Source organism: Hydra viridissima, unplaced genomic scaffold (assembly GCF_058129835.1).
Source record: "Hydra viridissima isolate aposymbiotic clone 2 unplaced genomic scaffold, HvirCarnegie_v1 scaffold_6, whole genome shotgun sequence".
NCBI classification, from domain to species: domain Eukaryota; kingdom Metazoa; phylum Cnidaria; class Hydrozoa; order Anthoathecata; family Hydridae; genus Hydra; species Hydra viridissima.
In genome coordinates, this window is record NW_028324305.1 from 17,763,874 (window position 1) to 17,790,131 (window position 26,258).

The window sequence follows — 26,258 nt, forward strand, 5'->3', positions numbered from 1 at the left end:
CCGATAGGAAATCTGGCTAAATTGATAAATCTTGGTCATAAATCAAAAACTAAGTTTCTGATTGGCTAGATTTTTACTTTATCTAATAAAATCAACGATGCGTATCTAAGTTGAAAAGAAAATTAATTATTCAAAAATGAGCGTAAAACCAATCAATGAAAAGATTATGGCGTATTGTAGATTATCATCTAAGGAGATCAAGAACAGCATCAAAAACAAGAGACATTCTCAAGACCGAGTGTTACTATAAGGTAGACGCGGTTATGTAATATCTTGGATTAATGTATACAAGATGATGCAGTGTGGATTTTTACTGAACATATTCTGGTTTGGATTATTACTTTGGGGTGTTTGGTGCAAACTGCCCCCCAGAATTGATCTTGGATTTGTAATCGACACAAGTATGAGTACAGATGATGGGAAAAGGGCAATTAATTTTGTAGAACAATTACTAGATCATCTGAGTATCTCACCTGGTACAACTAGAGTTGCTTTGTACACAGTAGACGCACTTATCACTAAGAGCTTCCGTTTTAAAACTCATGTTAATCGCGAATGTGTGTACAAAGCTTTGAAAAATCTTGCATTTTCAGAAGATAAAACTGACGACTTTCAAACAATGTTAACTACAGTGTTTGAAGATTTTGAGTCGCAGAGTAGAGATGTTATCAACCAAAGACGCATTTACCTATTTGTTACTAACACACCTGACGAAATCAAACTTATCGAAAAAAGTTTGAAAATAAAACTTTCTGAACATGATTTTTTTGGTGCAGTTTTAATAGCTAAGGACACATTTTTCGGTTTTGAAGATTTAAGGTTTAAAACTGTATCGTACTATAACAAACTTGACATCCCAAAAATACTAGTTGCTTTAAATATCAACAACACACTCTACGGAAAATGTAAAAATGACGGACCCTTTACAGACGAGTGCAACAGACAATGTACATGCAAAAACAACAAAATAAAAAACTGTTACCGCATGCGCAAAGAGTTTACATCGATGAGTACAGCCGAAAGACGAAGATATTTAAAAGCTTACAAAACACTCACTAGCCAGCAACCATATAAAGCCATTTATGAGCGTTTCATTTTTATGCATTTTAAATATTTCTGCTGGGGTATACATAAAAAAGATTTATTTCTACCATGGCATCGCTGGTTCATAACCACAATGGAAGATTTACTAAAACAGATTGACTGTCGCGTTACGTTATCATACTGGGATTGGTCTTATGTTAGTGAAGATCCATGGAACAGAACGACGATTTGGAGATCAACAGACGACGGTTTAGGTAAGGCACAATATAAATTCTTTTTTTGATCCTGAAAAAAAAAAAGGTCGTGGTTAAACTTTTCTTGAGAAAAAAAAATTTGATTAGGTGGAAATGGAAACCGCTTAAAAGGATACTGTGTCCAGAAGGGGATGTTCAGAGAGTCTAAATGGGAAACGCCGTATTGGGAGGACCCGATGGAAATTATAATGAGTTCTGCTGATCAAATCTATGGCGAGATCGACGATCAATATGCTCATTTAGCATATTGTTTAAGAAGAGCTTTTAAAGGAAAATCTCCAACGATGAAGAGCGTTTCACGAACACTTGCCCTACCAGCACATCGATTTGAAGACTTCGACATTCAAATCCGACACAACTACCATGATAGAATTCATAATATTATTGGCGGAACTATGAGCACTCATTATGCAGCCAACACGCCTGAATTTTTCTTACACCATGCATTTTTAGACAAGATCTGGTACACTTGGCAATTAAAAAGTCCAGATCATAAATTTGTTCATTTCTTACACAAAAACGAAACAAAGATGATGGGATGCGGTTACACTCCTAAACAGTACATAGATTCTGATAATTTACCTCGTTGCATTCAAGTCAAATACCAGCCTTTTCCGCATAATCAAAGGTACAAACGAAACGAAGACGATATAGATGACATGGCCCGAAAACCTTCAGAATTTTGGCAATCATATTTGAAAGAAAGTTGGTACGGAAACTTTCCATCGTGTAGAAGAAGCGAAGAAGAAAGAAAGAGGGCAAACTATCTTCATCGCATTTTAGATTTTTAAAAGAAAATGGCAGGTAAAATTTCGAGTATAATGAGCCTGAGCAACCAATAAGAAGATTAATGGATAAACTTTTATCACTGCAGAATTAAACCATATCTTTCCACTTGATATGCTGCAAATTTAGATATTTATAGAAGCTTATAAACAATATGATGGATCAACAAAAAAAAATTCACCACCATATATCACCAACATAAACCTATGTATATATATATATATATATTTACTAATAGTAATCCAAATTTGATCTTGTCAGAAAAAAAAATCTCAATCATTTATTGTCAATTTTGAAGACAAATATCAGAAATGATGACTGAAATGATGCAGAGTTCAACGAAACAGCACAATAGGGCAATCATACCAATCAAGCCTCTTGAAATGATACTTCTGAAATCACCCTAAAAGATTTTAAATAATAATCATTTCTACAGTACTAAATACCGCTCTGTATTACCAGTATAACATAAACGATAGAATTATTTATACACTTATACATGAAGATGCTTTCCTCGTTCGTTAAATATGTTTAAATATGGGTAAAAAATGACCCAATTATGGAACACAGGTAAAGATGATGTAATTGCGAAATGAAATGATTGGCATATAAAACGAGTAAAATGATTTAATTCAATAATTGGAAACTCTAAATCTCAACATTCAACATGATTTATTTTATTACAAAGCAAAGACACAAAAATTGATAGAAACTTAATAACAAAATTATGAAAGAAAAAGAAAATGAAAACAAGATCGTAATAATGAAAAACCAGCATTGAAGATCAAGTTGGACCAAGGTTTAGCGATTGACATTTGAAGTCTACGACAGCTTTATTCTTTTAGAACAAGACTCTTCGCACTCTTTGCTTGATGAAATTTCATTCTCAAGAAATATATCATCGCACTCTTGTAACATTTCGTTAAAAAAATCGTCGATCTGTCGCTGACGACTATCCTAAAAACACAATCACGATTTTGAGGAGTAAATATTAAATACTTCACAATATGGTTCTTAATTATCAAATGCAAACCTCGTTATTTTGGACGCAAATAAATTTCATTAAATTCCTATCTTTATATGCACATAATTTATGCTATAAAACACAATCTAAATGCATTTAATATTTAAATTTAGGACAGTATTGCAAAATGTAGCATAAACGAAATTAATATTTATTTAATATAAAATTTGATGCTTTAATAAATTCTCAATCTAAAATATTAACTAACGAAGAATTTCTTAAAAGGGGTCAAAGAATTTTGAGCCTAATTCCTAGGCAACAAGAAGTCAAAACATGGCTCACAATTTAAAAGATACATAAAGGTAAGAAAATAACAAAATTTTATCTTTACTTTAAATATAAAAAATCTCAAATTTAAAAAGCAAAACTTTATTTAAATGTTTATATGAATATTTTCTGATTTATGCCGTCTTTTAGTTCCCAAATTAATGATTTACGTTGGTCAATATGCCAACCTGAATTTAGTAACAGATATTAATATATAACCTTGAAAGATGAAGTTTCTCCATGTAAACCAGTCTTTGATCCTACTCCAAGGTTTGTAAGAATGTGAAGCTTTTCTTGAACTATTGGCCTATAAAACATACTATAAACTTATAATGCCTTGTATTTAACAGGAGAATACCAACTAGATCGCAGATCAAACATCCACAACGTCAACTTGACATACAAAAAAATGTAATTTTACCATATATAATCGTCAGCTGTATCTTTAGCAACAAGATAAATGACTGAGACAGCATTTTTTTGTCCAATACGATAAGCACGATCCTCAGCTTGTATAAGATGCTAAATTTAAATCAAAATAATTATCTTAGATATCTTTTAAACTTGGGACATTGATAATATCTATAATTTAAAATTTCAATATTTCACAACAAATAAAACACTTACGCCAGGGTTCCAATAAAGCTCAGCAAATATTACACAGCTTGATACACTGATATTTAACCCTGAGTAAATAAACATCTATACTTATTTTTAAAGGATATTTTTAAACTAAATAAAAAATTAGGACAACAAATTTACACTAGATTGAAACCTGTTCCAGCAGCTGTCAAAGATAATATAGCAATTAGGCAATCCTTATTATTAGTAAAGTCATCAACTAAAGATTGACGCTGTTTGGAGTTTGTGGAACCATCAATTCGAACTGAACGAATATTCTATTTAAAAATCAAAAAATCAAAAAATCAAAACTGGTCAAAATATAACGCAAAATATAAATAAATTTATAAAAACTGATTATTTAAGATGATTTTGCATGTTTAATATTATTATTATGAGGAATATTATTATTATATAATGTTTATTATTATGAGGAATATTATTATTATATGTTTATTATTATGAGGAATATTATTATTATATAATGTTTAATATTATGAGGAATATTATTATATGTTTATTATTATGAGGAATATTATTATTATATAATGTTTATTATTATGAGGAATATTATTATTATATAATGTTTACTATTATGAGGAATATTATTATTATATAATGTTTATTATTATGAGGAATATTATTATTATATGTTTATTATTATGAGGAATATTATTATTATATAATGTTTATTATTATGAGGAATATTATTATTATATGTTTATTATTATGAGGAATATCATTATTATATAATGTTTATTATTATGAGGAATATTATTATTATATAATGTTTATTATTATGAGGAATATTATTATTATATAATGTTTATTATTATGAGGAATATTATTATTATATAATGTTTATGAGGAAAATCTCAGTTTTTTTTGTTGGTGTGATTTATTATCAATGACTTAAAAGTTGTCTATTATAAATTATTTCAAATTTCTAGAGTAGCTAAAAAATGTAAAATTAAATATAATGTATAAGACACCTTTTTTTGTACAGTATCTTGTATAGCATCCATCATCTTAATGTGATGGGCAAACACAATAATCTTTTGGCCAATCAAAAGCTTATCTGATATAAATTCACTGAAAATAATTTTTTGAAGCAAATATAGTTCCTCAAGTTTTATAAAATGAAGTTGTGCATATGAGAGGTACAAGCTTACCAAACTCCATTCAATTTAGCATATGAAGTTTCTTTGTAATATGCAAGTAATGCTGTACGCTTATCATTCTAAAAAAAAAAAAAACTGTAATAAAATTTTGTAAAATAGGTGCACATAAATAATAAGCATCTTCTTTACAAAATTATTCATTATAGTATTTTTTATAAAACGTTTTCTAAGAAATAAGTGTAATATTGAATCTATTTGTAACAACAAATAGATTCAATATTACACTTATTGCTGTTCTTTGTATACACTTTTCCTAAAAAGTGTATACAAAGAACAGCATCTTACTAAGACCACTAGATAATTTTAGAGTTTAAATGTACAAACAAATTACTATCAAATACCATTATGCATATATATATAATTATAAATATATATATATATATATATATATATATAATCATGCAGAAATAACTTGCCTTTTGTGAAGTCACAAAAGATTGACAGGATTTTTGCAGTTGTTTTGAGCATTTAACATAGGAAGGATCCAATATAATCTATAGAAGAAATAATTCATTTGGTTTAGTTATGTTTTAGCATTTATCTAAAAGTTAATTTTCAATTATCATTATGTACTAAAATATAAAAAGGGGAAAAAAGATGCAAACAAACAAAGAAGGCAAAAAACTAAAACATAATCCCATTTACAATTTGTCTTCGTTTCTCAGGAAGTTGATTTAATACCTCATTCTTCATGCGCCTAAAAAAATAACATACTTTATCTATGCTCATAATTTACTTTATTAATATTACAAAATAAAGTAATGCCAAATAACAAATACCTGATCATGAGAGTGCTGCTTAAAACTGCACTTAGCTCCTCACAATTTGAACACCCACCATCATCCCAGCCATATTTTGTCTAAAAAGATTAAATTATAAAAGATGTTTAAACATTTTAAAACACAGTTTTAAACCATATTTAAGTCCAAATGATTATTCTTTAGATTGTCACAGCAAGAAAACTGTGTTTTACCATATAAACTTACTCTAGTGCTTTAAAAAGAATCAAATCAAACAGGAACCATTAATTTATATAGATAACAAACATTTTATTCAGGAGTTTCAAGATTAATATGTAGTAAAAAAAAATTATATTAGAGTTGTCCATAAACATAAACTTTGTAACAAAATCTTTATTTAACATTTATGTCTTACTGATTCAGCAGCAGAAAAAAGCTCTTAGAGGCTATAAGAATGATTTTTGAAACTTTTTGAAATTGACAAGAAACCTAATGAAAAAAGTAACAAAGAAAATAAAGATGTTAAAGAAAAGGTTCTTTTAAATTAAATTTTCAATTCCATTTTGAAAAATTCTCTACCTTTGTTATAAAAATAAATTTAATTAGAGTAAGAAAAGTAAGAAAAAGCACAAATAAGTATCACATCAAGAAATTTTTATAACTGGATATCTTTTGGTAATTGCATTAAAGAAAATTCTGATTGGCTTTAACCAATCAGAATTTTCTTGAGTGTAATTGCCGAAAGAAAATTCTGATTGGTTAAAGCCAATATCAAAAATCATTCCTATAGCCTCTACAAACATTCAGCCATTGCAACTGTTTAAGGAGAAACTTGCTGAACAGCAATGGGGTAAATGTAAAAAAACGAACAAAATGTCAATGCACTAGAGCGACATAAACCATATTTAAGTCCATATGAGTGTTCTCTAGATTGTCACAGCAAGAAAACTAAACTTGTGTGGACACAAAATTTAATATTATTTTTAGTATAAACCTTTTTGGTTATAATAATATATTTTCTAGTTTTAAAAATAAAAGGCCTCTTGAAAATTGCTAAATTCGTACACACTCCATAAGGTTTTTTCTGATTTTGAAAGTGACCATTCTACATTCCAAAAGTGTTTAAACTCGAATTATTAATTTAAAAAAACCTTTTAAGTTTTAGAAATATTTAAGTGTTTCATGGTTTTCTAGATAATTCTTTTCAGTTTGGCTATGAGCTGTAATCTTAACTGCTATTATTTTAGTGAACAGTATTTAAATGAATTTTGATAACACAATATTAAGCAATAAAGCTGGGATTGCTTAATATTCTTGGATTTTTTTATGATTTAGGAAATTCTTTTAATCAAACCGATTTTTAAAATTCTCAAAAGTTTATAAAAGCAAAGACATATAACTTGCACTTGTATATATATATAATATATATATATATATATATAATATATATATAATATATATATATATATAATATATATATATATAATATATATATATATATAATATATATACAAGTACAAAGTTATTTTGCTGAGAATTGGATGATCTCTAAATCTATAAATTTAGATTAAGAAAAGAATACCTTACAGCATAATTATGGATTTGTAACTTGATATTTTTTTAACACAAATATTAATTGTATTCTAAAGGTTTTTAATGACACTAGTCAAACTTTTACATTCTGTTTTTTGGATTTGTAGCTGTTATATGGTTAAAATCAATTTTTACCTGTCAAAGATTACATGAGTGTTGAGGAGAGCTACCATTGCAACTTCCAAGCCAATCAGTCTTTATCATAGAACAGATTTTCATGTCTATATTCAGTAGAGATAAAAAAAAACAAAACTATATTACTAATTTTAATCATTTGAAAATCTTCTACCCATAGCATCATTCTTCTACCCATAGCATCATGCATAAATAATAAAGCTATAGATTCTACATACAATAGATTGAAACTTGATGCAACTAAGTAAAGCCTAGTACTTTGTGGAGATTGCTTCTAGACTTAAGAAAAAGAGATAAGCAAAAGGAAAAAAAGTAAGAAGACGAAATTTAATATAAGGAGAGTCCATTCCGCCTCAATCATTTAACCAACTTAGATAAGGAAGTAAAACTGACCACCATCAGTCCCAAGCTAGTTGTCACTGTTGGAGAAACTACACCAAATAAGCCTAATCTCTTAAAACATCAAACTAAAAAATGATAAAAATACATCTTATGTTTCTACTTCTTGAATTTTATATTTTTCAATTCTTTTTCCCTATAACATAATTAGATTTTCTTCCTCATTTTTCCATTTTATTGTATAAAATTTTGGTTCCATCATTTAAAATAATGGTGACTGAAATATAGTAGAGATTGCCAGATTTTCAATGCAGAAGAAATCAGAGGAGAAAAATTGGTTGAAAAAAACAAACATTTTTAATGCATTGATATTGAATCTATAACTGATCATAGAGAATGTAGAAGATAGGAAGGAAGTATTTACTTGATTTTACTAGATTAAACTTTATTTGAACAAGCTTTAGTTTTACAATATGTAGTATAAGTCACTTGTTCCTACTTGTAAAATTCAATTTCGGATTATTCAAACTCCAACAAGATGCTTGAGTAATGAAAAGTAATAAAATTACTTTATATATACAGGGTGCAGTAGTGATTCGTGGACTAATATTTGGAGAGAGGTTTTGTGATGTAAACAAAAAATTTATGAAATTTATTTTTGTTGATAAATCTTCAATGAATATCTTAGATTTGAATAAAACTGTGAAAAAAAAAACATTTTAGTTAAAAGTTTTTGGAAACTTTTAACTAAAATGTTTTTTAATGAAATGGAAGCCAAAGGAACTGAATTTTTAAATCAAATTGACATGGGTTTGCCTGCAACTGAAATGATTCATACTGGAGTCTAAAACTACATTTTAAAAAGTGAAAACACTAGACAGTGTTAAGAGAGCCCAATTACCATTTTCAGTGAACAAAAAGTTGATGGAAAAATCACTGAAAAGCTTAAAAAACTTGTTTTTTAAGCTTTTCAGTGATTTTTCCATCAACTTTTTTTTTACTGTCCTCTTATCAAAATTTTTAAAATGTTGATAAGAGAACAGTAAAAAGAACTCTAAAAACACTTGGAAAAGTCAACGTGGCCCAACCTACATGCCAACTTTTGACAGAAAGGCTAAAAACTTTGAGATTGGAGCAATTGAAGAAGCTTCTGAATCAGTTGAAAAGCCATGCTTTGTCAATAGTCAAAACTTTCTCAGATGAAAAACTTGTTGACTCTGTGATTAACAGGCAAAGTCATAGATTCATAGGGCAGAAGGGTGACAAAGCACCACCTGTGTGTCACACCAAGCACCCTCAGTCTGTTATGATGCTAGGAATCATTACTTCTAATGGAGAGAAATCCACCAATCTACATCAAAAAGAAAAAGTTACCTTTTATATGTATATCAGCTTTCTAAAACTGATATACACATTTTTTCGGTGCCATGGCTGAAGACACTCCCAAAAGGCAATTACATCTTTCAATTGGACAATACACCCTGTCATGGGTCCAGAAAAACCCAACAATATCTTCAGGATATGGCTGATTCCTGGCCCAAAGATTTTTAGCCACCATCCAGCCCTGAGCTGATTCCCCAGTATGTGGAGCATAGTTGAGAATAATGCTTGCAAAAAGCCCACTCAAGTGTCAAGTTATCCATTATTCACACTTGGAATTAAATGTCAAGGGACTAGGAAATTAAGTTTCAATATAATCAGCACATGCCAGTCCTTCCATTCTAAGCTTGAGTCAGAAATAAAAAAAAAAAAAAAAAAAAAAAAAAAAAGGAGAACTTAATTGAAGGTAGGAAAAACATCTTCAACTTTTTTATTAACATTCCATGAATATAATATTTTTGCAAAGTGTTTTTAAAAGTTTGTGAATCACTGCTGCACCCTGTATCCTCTACAGTTAAATTAGTCCAGGAGGCCATTTCATTAAAATTATGAGTTTGACATTTATCAATAGTGATAGTTATATACTAGTTTTAATGTTCATAACTTAATAATGTTCATAAATCATTTGTCTTAAAACTTTTATTAAACCAAATGTTTATAATAGCTGCTTTATCTTGATATTCCATAAAAACTTTTGCTGCTTTAAAGACTGTAATTCTGCATTCATTTTAGTTTCTTATAGCTCACCAAAATCTTGTTTAGACTTTAATTGAAAAAAACTGTTTCTTTATTGTACTCAGCTCTGATTCCAATTGTTAATAAACCATGGCAATCTTGTTATTCTCCCATCTATGAATGACAGTCAAATAAACTTTAAAATGTTGTCAGGATATTGAAACTTAATTTCTTAGGCTACTCAGTTTCAGAAGTTAAAAAGATTTTTGTTGAAAAACAGGTGGCAGCTTTAAAGCATTCTTAACCATTCTGTGAAATAAAATCACCTGAAATACTTGAGATTGAATCATACTACCAAATGAATGCATTTTGACAGATTTTTGACTACCACATCCCCAAATTAGGTGATTTAAATTGGCCTGCCCAGTCATGGGATTTAACAGATTTAAACTTTTACTGTTAAGCTATCTGAAGTCTTAAATATACACAACAAGCCAGCAACTTTAGATCATTTAAACAAAACATCAGGGCCAAAAAATGCTTTTTTAAAAATCCAACAATGAATGATTAACATTAAGACATTTTTGGAATGTAGAGATAATCACTTTATATATAGGCAGACAAAATTTTATTGGATGTGAAGGTCTTAAATAATTTTTAAGGGACTTGTCTAATACAATATGTTGCTGATATATTTGATATTACTTTTATGTGTTTAGATTTAATAAGTTGTGTGAAAACAATTTCATAAAATACCCTGTTATCAAATCAACTATTTAAAACCTTTTATATACTCACTGAAAATATGAAGTCTGAAAAACATAAGACTGAAAATAAAATTGATGTTTTAGTTCTTATCAATTTTTATATTTTTTAAATCTCTTTATTAAAAGTATTTTGTTATTTTCCAAAAACTGCTACCAGTACTATACTCCTATTTTTATCTTATTTATAATATAGTTCTTCTATTTGTAACTTATTTCTCCTACTTTAACCTTATTTGATAAAAAATATAAAAACTTACTTCCTTTGCATTGCAATAACGCAATCTAAAGTTGTGGAAACCACCTGCAAAAAGGTTTTGATCCAGAGCTGATATCTGTGTATACAGTTCTTTAGGACGAGATAAAGCTGGTGTACCAGATAGCAAAATAGCGCGCTTTGAAGCCTAAATTAAACCATATATAAAAAACTAACTTATTCAAACTAATGTTAAGCTATCATATTATAAAAGAAAAAAAGAAAACCAACCTGCAGCAGTGGAACTATGTTTTTAGTTCGAGATGCATTATGACTTTTGAGGAAATGAGACTCATCCTTTTTAAAATAGAAATTTTTAATTTTGATAATAAAAAGAAAATAAAATACTTTATCAAAATGTTAAATTAATTTAAATTTAAGTATTTTTTAAATCAAAAAACCATTAAAAGCTTTAACTTTGTTATATTAGGTTAGTTAAAAACTTTGAAAAATTTACTTTTAAAAAAAAAACTCTCTTGTACAGTCTTATGATAAAAAATTTGTATATCCTGCAAGAGTGCACCATTAAAACACATTTGATATTTTGGAAATTTTAAGTTAAAAAAGATAAAACAATTCAACATTAAAAACAACTTACAAATGAAGAAAATTTTTATTGATAACAAAACAGTTAAATAATCTCCTTTATAAACTTTTCATCAGAGAGCTATTTAGAAAATACGCACAAATCAGTAAAAAGATAAATGCATCAATGAAGCAAAGTAAGCCAACATTTTGCAAACTAAAAAAAATATTTTAGACACTATTTCCATATTTGAATGATGTAATAAAAGTGTACTATATGTATTATCATAATACATCCTGACTATTTGTAATACCTTAATTTCCATAGTTAAGATTTTTTTTAACCAGCCTACCATTACAGACAAGAATTTACTTTGAGAGGTCAAAATAGCAATTTTTATCATTTCAGCCGATTGTTAACAATTAAATGCCCATTATTTCCCATCTGATAAATGTAAACTTAAAATGGATCAATCCTTAAGTTACAAACAAAATAAAATACCACGTATGAGATAGATATTGAAATAAAGTATATAGTATAGGTATATTTCTTGTGCTATCTTCAAAATTAACAAATGCTGTCAGAAAGAACTTTTACTTCTTCATTTTAATGAAGTATCTTAGTAACCAGAATGTTATAAAGTATTTACATTATTTAAATAGATTCATAGCACTTGGTTTTTAATCTTAAACTTGTCTATTTACAACAAGTTTTAATCAATCGGATGCAACTTAGTTGAAATTGCATTAAATGCAATAAACATAAAAAAGAATAAAAACTTTCTTTGAACTATAAGTAATTTAAATTACAAATGATATTTAATTTCTCCCAAATAAATTTTGTATTCCTGCATTTTAATCCTTTTGATTAAATAAGAAGCTTAGTCAAATTTTAAAACTTGTTTTAAAACATTTACGTTCTTTAATTTATAATTATTATATATTATTATTAATTTCTTTTAGTTTTGAATTCAATTAATCTTTTTGTAGCTGTAAAATCTACTACTGTAAATTTTCCACAAAAAAAATTTCACTTGCTGTAAATTATTGTTTATTACAAAAATAAATAAGCAAAAAAAATCATAGAACAAAACCAAAAAAGTATAAAAATTAATAAAGAAAACCAAAAGTTTATAGTATAATAACAAATGCTGTAAGATTATTAACATACCATCACAATTATATTGAACTTTTGTGTATAGAGTGCATTTGATAATTTTGAAGCAAGATCATAGCTAATAATGTTAATTTGACCTTTACAAGGGTTTTCTCTCCCTGTACTCACAATATTAATATCCTCCTCAGTCAATGATGGAAGCCAATCTCTAAAATGCTACAATAATAAAAAATGATAAATCTCCAATTATAAAAATCAATAATTGCAAATTTGACAATTTTAAAGCCCAAAAAATATTTTTTAAAAATGTTTGCACATTCCTATTTTAATTCATTCTATTTTTTAAAGAAGTTTCTTTCACCCAATTTGATAATTAGTAATTCGCTGGTATTCCAGCACTGATAATTGGTATACCTCTTGTTACAAGACTGTAGATATTCTTGAAAACCAAGATTAAGTGTAATATAAAAATTGAAATCAGGGTATTAGCCAGAAAATCAATTTAGAGTTTTTAAGAATTGCAAAAAGGTTTTTATTGTTTAAATTTATAAAAGAAATTATTGAAGAAGTGTTTCTGTATAATAAAACTCATGATGTTAAAAAGATAATTTCTATAATGGAGATAACTTCTATAGAACAAATATAAAGAGAAAACTGATATGTAAAAATCCAAAGGCTTTGATTAACCTATTTTTTTTACAAATAAATCATTATATAAATATTTTTACGCATACTTGCTTCCATGACATTTTTACAGAAGATGGGCAAATGATTAAAACAGGCCATTCATCTCTATAATATGAACACAAAGATATAGCTTGTATTGTCTTTCCCAAGCCCATATCATCTGCAATTAGAACTCGCCCATTGTGTTCAACTCCAAACCTGAAATTGTATAAGTTTTTTATGAACATTTTTTCATATATGGGGCATTCCACATCAAGTGGAACCATCCATCCAACATCACCGACTCGGATTTTGATGAAAATTGGCTCACATGTTGGGCATATGGACAGAAGAAAAACATGTAAATTTTTTTGACTTAGGTTAATTATTTCCTGAGATATGATCTTTCAAAGTTTTGACCTTTTCACTTGACCATGGTTATTTAAAATGTCATAACTTTTTTTCTATTTTACTTAGGATGTTGATTTTGGTGGCAAACAGAAGCTCTTGCATAGACAAACAACTTTGTGTTTATACAAAAAAGTGATTAGTTCAATAAAAAAAAAGTTATTGGTCATTTGACCTTTGACCCTGGTCGATGGCAAAGGTCAAAGGTGATAATTTTTTTTTTTTACACATTGCTTTTTCTATTTTGGATGTCCCATGAAAAAATCTTTTTAGGATTCCCATAAACAGCTTTGGGATTAACGTTAAAGTGTAAGTAGGTTCTAAAAGTTTATTATTTAAATACCTTACAATTATACAGAATTTCAAGGTAATTTATTGAACGTAGGCCCTAAGTTATATAATAGCTACCATATACCAAATATACTATAATTTGGTTACACTTGGCCTAAATATATATATATATATATATATATATATATATATATATATATATATATATATATATATATATATATATATATATATATATATATTGTTGAAAAGTAACAAAAATGCCTTATTTAGCAGTTTTAATAACATGTCAGTACAGTACTGAATGCAGCATGATATTTACACCGTAACCATTGCGATACATGTTTGCTAATAATAAATTAAAAAAGCTAAATAGTTAACAATGATGCAAGTTAAGTGCTTTGGTTGCTCTTTTAGACTCTTTAGAAGTAATGAAGTATGACCGACCAGTTGTAGTTTTGGGTTCGACTGCTACCAAAAGATCATTCAAATCAACAGTAAAAATATCAGGAGGATCTCTGAAGGAGAAAAGTTGACTTGGACCATGAGGGTGAAGAAAGTTCATGGTTACTTCTCTTTTTTCTGGATTTCTCCAACACACAACCTATCCACTAATGTTCATCATACTTTACAACCATGTAACCACTAATTGAACTGAAGTTGAGCTGGCTAACTTTCTGTGACGCAATTTTTTCAATTCTAGACACAGAACTGGAACTAAATTTTGTACTTGAAGTTCATTCGTGGATAATGGTTTAAAACAATTAAGTTTTTGGGTTCCAGGAATCATTTTAGCATTCGAAAATCTATCCTTCAATATTGTGGATTTGATTTGCCAATCATTTGCAGTGAGGTATTCAAAGGAATTTCCATGGATATTTTCTTTAGCAAAAGTATATAATTGATAAGTGGTCATTATTTGGTCATGGTATGGACGTTGTAAGCTTGCTTTTGCTGCTTCACATTTAACAGTTCCTCCAACTCCATCACAAGGGCCCTTACCATGACTTGTGGCAAAGAAATGCCATTCGGCTGGAATACCAAAGTCCTCTTTGTGATAGCATAGATTTATTAAATTCTTGCATTTTTTGTATTGTGCTGCACAGCCATCACTAAAATATGTTATTTCTAATACCTCAAATTTCACTTTTAAAAAATTAATTAGTTTACGCTGAAAAAGATGAACTGCAATTGTGTCATGAGTATTACATTCCAAAAGAAGCACATAACTTCCATGACATAAATTTTCTTCATATTTATAATAAAAAACAAAAGGATGTAAAGTTGCTTGACTATTTGTCCAATGATATCCCTGTGCTGCATTTTGTATGATAAATGCATAATTTTCTGAAAAATCACCAATAACCAGAAATTCTCCATCGGATAAATTGTTTTTCTTCCAGTCTAAATATTTTGTCTGCTCTTGAGCAATAAAATCATGTTTAGTAAGTGTTTTTTAACTCCCTAAAAATTTTTCAATAAATTCATCAGTGGACTGTATAAAGGTTTGAAGCTGGGACCTATCTGTTGTAGTCCACTGTTTATACTCAATTTCTTCAACTCCTTTAATTTCATAGCATTGTAACAGCCATTCCTTTAGCATAGCAACTCCAGGGCAATTTTCGCCTAGAGAGCTGGCAAGGAAGGATTACATTGGATTTTAGCCAAATCATGTTTGTAGTTCTTAATAGGGGTTTGTAGTTCATCTTCTAGTTGTAAATCATCCATATGTGATCCGACTATCATGAGCTTAACATTTTGATGAATGGTACATACACATACACAGTGAGTACCACTTGCTCTTGCAAAGACACATTCTTTTGGACGTAGCTTTGCAAACTTCGAAAACCCAATTCTGATATTTGGATAGTTTTCTGAAAAAAATTGATAAACTTCCTTCAAATTACTTAAAACTAATCTTTTCTGAATATGTTTTCTTTCCCCATTTTCCATAACAGATAGAAAACCTTTTTTTCCAGGCATTACACGGCTAACAGTGTCAGAGTAATAAAACTCTTTTACCATATCTTTCACATGTACAGGTAGTGATTTCCCTTTTTTTGGGTTAGGGGTTGATAAAACACCTTTAGTTATTAAAACTTCTTTTGCTTGAGATAAAAGTCGATGCAAACAATTGAATTCTTTCATCACTTTTCGATTACCCCATTGAGCAACAAATATTGTCAAAATCATGATCTTTTTACTCTTACTTTGTGTTGATTTATACTTATCCTGGAGCACTTTAACAATGTCATCAGCACGTGTGTTGGAAACTTTTTTTTTAGTTACTTCGTATTCATCATCCTCTGAAGTATCAATGGCATTAGCATCTGAATTAGGAGATAAAAGGTCTGACTTCCTTTTTACAAGTTTTTTAAGTTTTTTCTTTTTCTCCAGAATATAACTTTTAACAGTTTGTAACTTGCGCTTATCCAAGGGTGACTCACCCAATAATGACAAGGATTTATTAAAAATTGAAATTTCTACTTCCTGGCACTGATAATTTTCATCTCCCTTGTCACTACAAATATCTTGAGATCTGGAACTGCCTTGAGAATCTAGCTCTGTATTACAATTTGCAGAATTTTCATCATCACATAATCCTATTTCAGAAGGTAAGCAAGTGATCCTCTTTCGACAAGTATCACATAATTTTGCTCCAGCCATAAGTTTTGACGGATACATAGCTACCTGCTGACTAGTAACTACCCTTAAGGTTTTATATTGTTTTTTCTTATGGTGTTGGAAAGGATCATAACAATAGTGTTGTCTCTTCTTTAACTCTTTCACCTGTGCTTGAAATGCCATTTTTAATCTAAATTTAATTTGAAAGTTGCTAAAAACTTCTTCCTAAATTGTCTTTTGATGACAAATTCAATGGAAATGAATTAAATTTTTTAATATAAATATATATAGCTTTAAGCCTCATATTATTTAATACTGACTTAGTATGTATATATAGTACTAGTAATTAAATTACAAACTAGAAAATAAAAGGAAAAAATGAAATAATTAATAATATATATCTACAATAGGCTATTTACAGAAAATGACCTCAAAATATCGCTTTTGTAAGGCCGATAAATATTAAACTTCTAGAACCTACTTATACTTTAATGTTAATCCCGAAGCTGTTTATGGGAATCCTAAAAAGATTTTTTCATGGGACATCCAAAATAGAAAAAGCAATGTGTAAAAAAAAAAATTATCACCTTTGACCTTTGCCATCGACCAGGGTCAAAGGTCAAATGACCAATAACTTTTTTTTTATTGAACTAATCACTTTTTTGTATAAACACAAAGTTGTTTGTCTATGCAAGAGTTTCTGTTTGCCACCAAAATCAACATCCTAAGTAAAATAGAAAAAAAGTTATGACATTTTAAATAACCATGGTCAAGTGAAAAGGTCAAAACTTTGAAAGGCCATATCTCAGGAAATAATTGACCTAAGTCAAAAAAATTTACATGTTTTTCTTCTGTCCATATGCCCAACACATTGAATGCCCCATATATGATTGCTTGTTATAAAAATTTCTTTTAAATGAATAAAACAACAACACCAATATCAAAAACCAATACAAAACCATAGAATTACGTAGGGAGAGACTGCGCGGACTGCAAAGACTCAATCCCTACCGTAGTTTTTTGCTTAAAATTGTTACTTTATCAAAACAAAAAAAAAAGTAAAAGTGACAAACTGGCTTTTTCTTGAGTGTTGTTGTTAAGAAGTATTTTAGCAAAGTTGCAATTTTAAAAAGGAATCAAGTCTCCCTATACAGAGGAGACTTAATCCCTTAATAAAAAACTTAACAGTTACATTGATAAAACATTTTTTAAAATGAAAACTGTTTTTCTGTACCAATCAGATATATAATTAAAAAAATCATTTTATAAAACATTTACAGAAGAACTCAAACCTATTTTTTTTTTTTAAAAAAAATTTTTGACTTCTGTTTGTTACTAAAACTAAATGATAATTTGGAAATTTTGAAACAATTTATTTAAATCTAAAAATAAAAATAAAAATGACTACTCAAACCTTGTCAAAACTTCTGGAAAGATTATTAAATAAATTTTAAGATAATTTAAAGAAAGATTATTCAGCGGATAAATCTGACCTTCCTAACATGCTTTGTTCAAAATGTAGAAAAATGCTTGCAGGGACTGATCCTTACTTCACTATGCGGCAGTGTTATGAAGGTAATTATAACTATATTGATGTTTAATTTACATTAGTTAAAATTTAGTTACGTTACTTTGGTTATTACAGTTGCCATACATATGCTATAAAATTTAGACCTGAATACCAGAGTTATCAGAGGGAGAAAATGTGAATGTTTTATTTGTGAAAATGGGCGCAAATCAAAAGTGGAATAAATATTGGCCCCTATGGTTAAATGTGCCGGGAAAACTTGTTTATCAAGGCGCTAAAGATGTTTCAAATAAAACTGCAGAAAGACTAATTTGTCAAGATTGCTGCGCCCAAGTGGGACAAGGAATTCCACATCTCTGTATGAAATTAGAAAGACAAAAGAATTTGACTGCTGTTGTAAAATCAACATCCCCAACAACGCAAGGAAACGTTTTGTCCAGTTCTATCAAAGATTTCAGCACAAATGACTCAGGGAACACCTTAGCTTTGAAAACTTTTGGTCCGAAGCAACTCACTGTCTCTTTAGATAAATTGAACAAACTTCAATTAAAACTACATGCCAGGTAAGTTTTTGTTGCTTAAAAATACTTTTAAAAATAAATTTGTTATGAGTTTTAAGCCAATTTTTGTAATAATTTCATTATGATTTCTAAGAAATCGCAACATGATTGAAGTTGCACAATTTCTGAGAAGTGAGGCAGGACGGAATCTGGTTTTAATATTAAACTGATTGAGAATAACAAAATGATTGGAAAATTATTCAATTGTGATAAAATCCCATTGCTATTAGAATTAAATGAAAGCGAAGTGGCATGTAAACTTATACCAAAAAAAAAATTTTTTTGATAGCTAGATTGCAATTTGTATTATTCATTTTTTATGGATGTATAGAAAAAGATACTCCTATTGAGTATTGCAATAACAATGAGGAGCTTGTAGTATTCATTAAATAAATTTCTTACTTATTTACCAAATTTCAATAATACACTTAATTTTTTTAAAATTTTACAAAGTGAAATTTGTGAGAGCTTAATAATTGTTTTGTTTACCTTTAAGCTTAAACTGCAGTGCGAATTTTAAGCCCCCTGAATGCGTCGAAAAAATGTGCATTGAAAAAGATGATGATGAAAATGGACATTACACGTGTGACACTTGGTACTTCATCACAAAAGTCAAGAAACAAATGATGTTGATACCAAATTAGGTGAAGGGACACTGTCAATAACCATAAAATCAGAGTTAAAAAATAATAAAATTCCAGAGAAACTGAGCAAGTGTGACGGATATCGTGCAATGATTTTAATGATTCAAGCGTGCAACGATTTTAATGATTCAAGCATGCAACGATTTTAATGATTCAATTTTAATGACACATATGCGTGCAACGATTTTAATGATTCTAATGACACAAAATTTTAATGATTTTAATGACACAAAACTATTATATTGGCCATTTTGCCTTCATTGAACGAAAAATACCATAATTTGCGGTTCTGTTGTTTTTGGATAAGTTAAACATTTCACCCTTAGATTACACAGTATCTGAAGATCTAAAGGTTTCGCTTCAAATGGTTAGAAAACAAACTGCAACACTAAAGCACCCTTGTGTGGTCTTGGAGTTTCTGCTGCCAAATACTTTAAGGTACTTAGAAATTTTGAAAAAACAGTTCATGGTTGTTTTGGAAAATCATTAAGCTCCACATATGTCAAAGATTTAGATAAGTTCTCTACAAGCTACAGAAATCTGAGGGCTACAATTCCTTTGAAGGTACACATAATGAAGCAACATATTATCGAATTCATCAACATGAAAGGTGGAGTCTTCGGATAAATAACTTTTAAATTTAATAAAAAATAATTTATAATCTTAGTAACTAAATACTCTATTTCAACAGTTGAATCGTAAAATTTGCATAAAGTATTTATTAAATAAACTTGCATTTCTTTTGTACTTCTTGTATTCTATAGGCTTAGGTTACTGGACCGAACAAGCTCTTGAATCCATTCATCAGGATTTCAATCGGTTTTGGTGAATGAGAAAGGTTGGAGAGCATAGCCAAAACTATATAGAGGCGCTAAAAAACGCAGTTGTTGCTTACAACAACAAGCACTTTTAAAGTAGCTTTCTATTTGCAGGAATGCAGTTTGTAAAAAGTAAAATATTAAACCTCCTATGAATAAACGTTTAGTATGATTTTGAAATGTAAAATATCAATCATAATCTAACCATAAAGACCAGAATTTTTTTGTTACTGTATTAAATAATTGTAGCAAACCCTACTCGACCCTTTATAGCCCTCCCCTAGGGTATGATTCCTAAAAAACCTTTTCAGTTTTTTGCTTGTTTCATATTAAACTAGATCAAAATTCATCAACAGATTTCAAATTACATCAAAAAAAAATTTTTCGTTTAAAAGTTAAGACCATTTAAAGTTTTTTCAGGGGGTAATTTTAAGCTTTGCATGGTTATAAATCTTATACGAAGAGATTTTTTGATGAAATTTGAAATCTGTCGATGAATTTTGATCTAGTTTATGATAGAATAAAAAAAAAATTTTTATGATTAAAGGAGAAGTAGTTCTAGGAAGGGGGCTGTTAGGAATCGGGGCGGGGTTGGTTTAGCTCCAATTACCCTGATTTTTTGCAAGTCATCATCATTCAACACCAGTATCAACATACTCAAAATTTGAGTATGCCCCATGTCTCTTAGTTACCTATCTTGAACGACAAAATTCCTGGGCACTCCCCTAAAATATGTGATTTCTCCCCAGGCCCCCACTAAAAAAAGTTGTTGTTTACATTTTTTGAATGAGAAAATGTTTTCTAATGATAATCAAAAAAAAACTTCTGGGGATGTGTTCCAAGGTCTTAGAGCATGTTCCTATGCACCGTGTGCTAATGAGTAAATAAGTCTCCCGAGTCTACCTACTAGCAATGGTGGTAAATCAAAATTACGCAGATTGTTAAACTCTTTGTCACCAAACATATTTATGTTCAGTTATTTAATTATTTTAAATAAAATATAAATACAAGATATATTAAATGTTTTAAACAAGTTCTAAATAGAACAGAATATACAAATAGTATAAAAACCTACACTACACCTTCTCTTTGGAATGGCAAAAGCTTTTCAAGTAAATCTGGCCCAATTTTGAGTATGTCTGTAGTTCTTTTTATTTTACTGTTCTCATGAGCTTTCTGAAGCAACTTCACAACATTTGACGGAAGATCATTCAGTTTTAAATTCAATGACTTGTCAAAGAAACTCTCTATTTTAAAAAATTATAAAAACAAATAAATTTATTAAAATAAAATCCATGAAACTATAACAACTAAAATATAAAGATGCAAAAGAACTTTTGTGTATTATTTTGTTTGTTAATAGTTAAAATAATATCTTAATGATGTTTATCTTTTTATTATAAATCTTAATAAATGTTAAGAGACAAGATAAAATTGTAAATTATATTTTATGTCTGAATAATAAATAGTGCAAATTATTATTTTAGGTAGTCAAAAAAAACTTTTCATTACCTAAAAATCTTTTTAGGTAATGTTACGCAGATGTTAAACTCTTTGTCACCAAACATATTTATGCTCCATTATTTTTTACTTGCATACAGAAAACAGAGTTTTTTTTGTAAAAAAAAAAAAAAAAAAAAAAGTATATCATTTTACTAACTACTAGCTAACTTTTGTAGAAAAATAAATGATTTTTCTCAGTTGTGATGTTAAAACATTTCATTTTACTCAAACAAAAACTTTCAGACAAACTTTCAATCATTTTTTTTTTTTTTGAACTTATGGTTTTCACAAAACAGAATCTTTTTGCAAATAATGAGTAATGTAAGTGCAATAAAACTTCATCCAAAATAAAAACTATCATTTAACATATCAACGTACAGCAATCAGTTTAGTTGACAAACCCTAAACTAAACTGATTGCTGTAGTTTAAAGTTTAAATTTTGTAGTATTAGTTACTTTAAAGTTATAATTTAATAATTTCTTACTTGCAATTTGGTAATCCTTAATATGAAACAACCAAGATCCTGTTGATGGTTCTGTAAAATATGATATTACAATACTTTTAAAGAATTAAATCAAAAACTTTATATTCTAACATTAATTACAACATTTGTACAACCATATAGATAAAATATTTAAAAAAGCGCTGGGTAATTCTAAAAACTATTAATAAAAAACTAACCGAATTTGCTACTTGAAATAGTTTTGGCTAATTGATGAAGAATATAATTGTGTTTTTTATCTGAAGATTTGCAGCAAAACCAAATAGGAGTTTTTATAACAAATGATATTTCAACAGCTAACAGAAAAATTGGAAAGATAGCTGAATATAAATTACCTTACTTTTGTAGCATAAAAACAAACATTCAAAACAAAAATATTTTTTCCCCTTTAACTTGTTTACACATTGTTTCATTGTTTAACTTTAATTAAGTTTTTTTCTTGATTAGTTAGAAAAAGATGAATTTAATCTTTTTCAGAAAAAAATAATTGCAAAGATATACATACATACATGTTTTTTCAAACTTTGTAGGAGTCACAGCAATTCCTTGGCAATTTATGGCATTAGGAAATATTGACTTTTGATTATATTTTTGAATAGCTTTAAGTCTATTTGCTTCAGAACGCTTACAAGTAGACTGCATAGAACAATTAGCATCCAAAGAAATGCTTTTGTTTGTTACGTTTTGGGTTTCTTCATTGCATTTAGCATAGAAAAGATTTGAACCATTAAGAGTACTTGACAGTGATGTGTGCGCCTCTAAAGAATTCTTGTTAGAATTAGAAAAACAGTTAGAAACCACTGGTGAATAAGAAGCAGAAGCTGTTACTGGGATATTGAAGGTTGTTTTTCTAAAGTGACTAAAACTAGTAGTTGAGAATTTTTGAGGAGAATTCTGGTCAACATTTTTGATAGATTCATTAGGAAATGCTTGTTTCACAATATTTGAAGAACTTTTACAAAGCAAAACATTTGTATTTTGCTTTGAAGAATTTTGTTGTTTTTTTAACAGTTTTTCCAATGCTTTCTTTTTATTTTCTTCTATCAGAGCCTTTTGCTTTTCTGTTAATAGTGACATTTAAAAAATACTAGTAATTAACTAAAAGACAAAAAAAATCTAAACAAAAGATATATTAACAAAAATATTTTTAAAGATTTCACAAATTATTATTAAATATATTTAAGTATATATATATATATATATATATATATATATATATATATATATATATATATATATATATATATATATATATATATAATATAAAGCTATTAACTCTAAAGTCATGCTATCAAGTCAACAGCACGATTGGAACTTTAGTTGCAACCATATTATTTTCAATGTGGTTAAAAAAAGAATTCTTTACAGATTTAGAGTCATATTTATCCTTTTGTCTATACAAAGCAATTTAATACAAACTACAACTTTTATAATTATTACCAAATAACTTTCAAATAACTAACATTATAAAGCTTGCCTGTTATTACAACGTTCTTAAGAGTAAAAATTTTTAACAAAAAAAAGTCTAATTGAAAGATTTTTAACATATAATTAAATATAACAAAATACAAGCCAAATGAGAGATTTTTATCCCGCATACATAACTTGTTTCCTGAAGTGTGTTTGCAGTTTGTTTGCCTTAACTCCAACATTCATTTTAAAATTTAATCTGTGTCTGTTTTCTATTTTCTTAGCTTCGAGTCTTTTTCTTACAGCAATAGCTAGAGTCCCATTTTGCATATCTAGAGCACGATAGTGATTGGCTAAACCTAAAATCATTGTATGAGACTTTTTAGGTTGCTCTGGCCGCTCCACAACACTTTGACTGTAATATTTTTTCAAAGCACGATGACCAGCTCGAGCTCCTGAGGGCAATACTAACTCCAGTGTATCTGGATCTACATATAAACTTGTGTCAGCTGGTGTTAACTCTGTATCAATGTTAACATTTTCACTACTAGGATATGTTGATGAGAAGTCATAAAAATCTGCAAACTCAAGCATAGCATTACTTTCACAGTTAACCATGCAATGACCTTTATCTATCATATGGTCTCTGCATGCTTTTAAGGTTTGGAACTGCCTGCTACGTGTGTTACAAAACAAACATACTTTACCATCACCAACCTTTGCACCTAAGTATACCAACAATGCTTCCAGATCTACAACATATTCAAGATCTGGAATAAAAAAACTGTGTGATTTTAGCATATGTTGCAGATTATTTTCAGTATTTAAACTTTGATGATTACAGAATAAACAAGATGTTGGTGGAATCGCTTCAGATTCAGAATTACTTTCATCATCTTTATCATTATTACCAACTTCATCACCTGAACTCATATCTTCCCATTCATCACTATCATCTTTTTCTATTTCATCATTTAAACTTACTTCAATGGGACCAATAGAAGTTTTGTTTATTGATCTTCCACCAACTTTAACAAAATCTACAAAAAGGAATATAAGTGATTATTTAAAACTAAAAATTTCATCAAATTCTAATATGATCTTAACTACTTTATTGTAGTACTAAAAAATTATTTTATTAAAAAAGTAAATATGCTTGGAATTCTAATAGATAAAAAAATAAATAAAAGGTTTTTCAAGAGCAAAAGAAATAAAATAAATTTTCAAATAAAACACTTGGTTTTTTGTTCACTTGAATTATTGCAAAAATTAAAAATTTTTCCTCATATTTTCATTAAAATGTAAGGATTTTTCCCAATAAAACCAGGAACATTTACTAAAGTTGTTTTTCAGTCAATCTGTATTTATTAAAAGCTGAAATTAAATTTGTCTCATCAGAAGTAAACCTATTTTGTTCATTTAAACATTTGATTTAACATTATGATTTAAGTTATGTGAAAAGAGATGTAGGGTTGGATGTTGAAAAAAAAGAAACAACATGTATAGTGATGTTAAAAATAGTTATGTAGCAATAGAGCATATAATGTTTTAACATATGCAAGTACATTTGTAACTTAAAATATTAACAAAAACACAATAATAAATCGACTGCATTTTTATTTTAAAAATATTACCTTTCTGATGTTGGTCAACAACATCATTTGTTGAACTCTTACTGAGTAAATCTTGATGCTTTTTTGATTGCACGTGGTTTTGAAAAGAATTTTCTGATAAGAAACTTTTATTACATAGCTTGCAAATTGTTGAAGTTGATTTTTCATGAAACTTATTCTCTTTCTTCTTTATTTGTAACTCAGCTTTAATAGAAAACTCTTCTTCGGTGACAGGGGGCAATTCAACAAGCTTTCTTTTTAAGTTATATCTATGCCATTCTGTTTTATAGTGTATTCTTTGCAAATCAGCATTAATAAATTTAACACTGCAAGACAAGCATGTGTAAGAAGACATGGTTGAGATTATTTACTTAATTTCAACCTCATCACGTCTCGTGTTTTACTAGAACTTCTGAATATTAATTTGTAAAATAAGTTTGTTAGTTGCGTCATATGGCCAACGTAAAATTTCAGTTGCGCGCACGCAATTCTGTGTGGCATTAGAATAGATTGCTTTTAAAATCTGTCCGTGGTGAGCCAAATAAAAAAATTAAGTATATACCCTAGAACCAAAGAAATTGCAAGCAGTAGTCAATTCTTGAGCCATTAATTTTCAAGAATTTACAGTTGTGAAAAAAATGGCATTTAAAAACGGAAAAATTCATATCACATTTTTCAACTCTTAGTAATTTAAGTGTCTTTAACCCTTAAAGGACGGCGGGGTATTTTACTACCCCAGAGGAGTTTATTTTTAACTGCCACATCAACAAATTTTGTCTATTTTCATATTATTATATTTTGTCTATTGTCTTTATTATTATATTAAGTTCAACATATTTTGTATAAAAACCTATGTTTTCAGTTGGGGTAGTTTAATACCCCAGCTGTCCTTAACGTAACTTTTTTTCCCGTCCTTTTAGGGTTAAGCTCAATATTCTTTATACGATTAATTTTTTTTAAAAAAGAAAAGTTACATGTTTAAAACCTA

General features: G+C 28.4%; 3 protein-coding genes across 7 annotated transcripts; 1 reads left to right on the top strand and 2 right to left on the bottom strand.

Annotated features, from left to right (window-relative positions):
- Positions 1-292: 292 nt before the first annotated feature.
- On the top strand, positions 293-2,855 carry LOC145190204 (uncharacterized). Its single transcript, XM_080067000.2, has 2 exons — positions 293-1,298; positions 1,386-2,855. Exons 1-2 carry the CDS (start codon positions 293-295, stop codon positions 2,087-2,089), a joined length of 1,710 nt encoding a protein of 569 aa, XP_079923126.2. The 3' UTR covers positions 2,090-2,855.
- Positions 2,194-23,386, bottom strand: LOC145190199 (SNF2 related chromatin remodeling annealing helicase 1-like). Of its 5 annotated transcripts, none has more exons than XR_016453208.1 (19): positions 22,757-23,385; positions 22,427-22,543; positions 22,230-22,280; positions 21,317-21,488; positions 13,436-13,586; positions 12,756-12,917; positions 11,291-11,356; positions 11,064-11,207; positions 5,957-6,036; positions 5,823-5,874; positions 5,594-5,671; positions 5,169-5,236; positions 4,989-5,088; positions 4,151-4,274; positions 4,003-4,061; positions 3,797-3,897; positions 3,595-3,682; positions 2,857-3,041; positions 2,194-2,487 (listed from the first exon to the last, which is right to left on the bottom strand). XR_016453208.1 is itself a non-coding variant. In XM_090089968.1 (18 exons), the coding sequence occupies exons 1-18, from the start codon at positions 23,322-23,324 to the stop codon at positions 2,907-2,909; spliced, it is 2,316 nt and encodes a 771-aa protein (XP_089946094.1). In that variant the 5' UTR covers positions 23,325-23,385; the 3' UTR covers positions 2,724-2,906. The 5 variants fall into 5 exon arrangements, 2 of the variants coding, with proteins under 2 accessions (XP_089946094.1, XP_089946095.1); XR_016453210.1 differs by lacking the exon at positions 2,194-2,487 and adding an exon at positions 7,646-7,731 and having other exon boundaries at positions 2,724-3,041; positions 22,757-23,386; XM_090089968.1 differs by lacking the exon at positions 2,194-2,487 and having other exon boundaries at positions 2,724-3,041.
- Positions 23,387-23,608: 222 nt separating this feature from the next.
- LOC145190212 (cytoplasmic 60S subunit biogenesis factor ZNF622-like) lies at positions 23,609-25,750 on the bottom strand. The gene is made up of 2 exons (XM_080067014.2): positions 25,292-25,750; positions 23,609-24,697 (listed from the first exon to the last, which is right to left on the bottom strand). The coding sequence occupies exons 1-2, from the start codon at positions 25,623-25,625 to the stop codon at positions 23,835-23,837; spliced, it is 1,197 nt and encodes a 398-aa protein (XP_079923140.2). The 5' UTR covers positions 25,626-25,750; the 3' UTR covers positions 23,609-23,834.
- Positions 25,751-26,258: the final 508 nt, after the last annotated feature.

Bases quoted from the DNA above. Each gene is read 5' to 3' on its own strand.
- LOC145190204 (XM_080067000.2), top strand. From the start codon at position 293: ATGATGCAGTGTGGATTTTTACTGAACATATTCTGGTTTGGATTATTA. The intron at 1,299-1,385 runs GTAAGGCACAAT...AAATTTGATTAG, and splicing joins ATCAACAGACGACGGTTTAG to GTGGAAATGGAAACCGCTTA.
- LOC145190199 (XM_090089968.1), bottom strand. From the start codon at position 23,324: ATGTCACTATTAACAGAAAAGCAAAAGGCTCTGATAGAAGAAAATAAA. The intron at 13,587-21,316 runs GTAGGTTTTTAT...ATACAATTTCAG, and splicing joins TTCCAAAGAGAAGGTGTAGT to GTTTGGAGTTGAACACAATG. The intron at 5,875-5,956 runs GTATTTGTTATT...TTATTTTTTTAG, and splicing joins AGCAGCACTCTCATGATCAG to GCGCATGAAGAATGAGGTAT.
- LOC145190212 (XM_080067014.2), bottom strand. From the start codon at position 25,625: ATGTCTTCTTACACATGCTTGTCTTGCAGTGTTAAATTTATTAATGCT. The intron at 24,698-25,291 runs GTAATATTTTTA...TCCTTTTTGTAG, and splicing joins TGTTGACCAACATCAGAAAG to ATTTTGTTAAAGTTGGTGGA.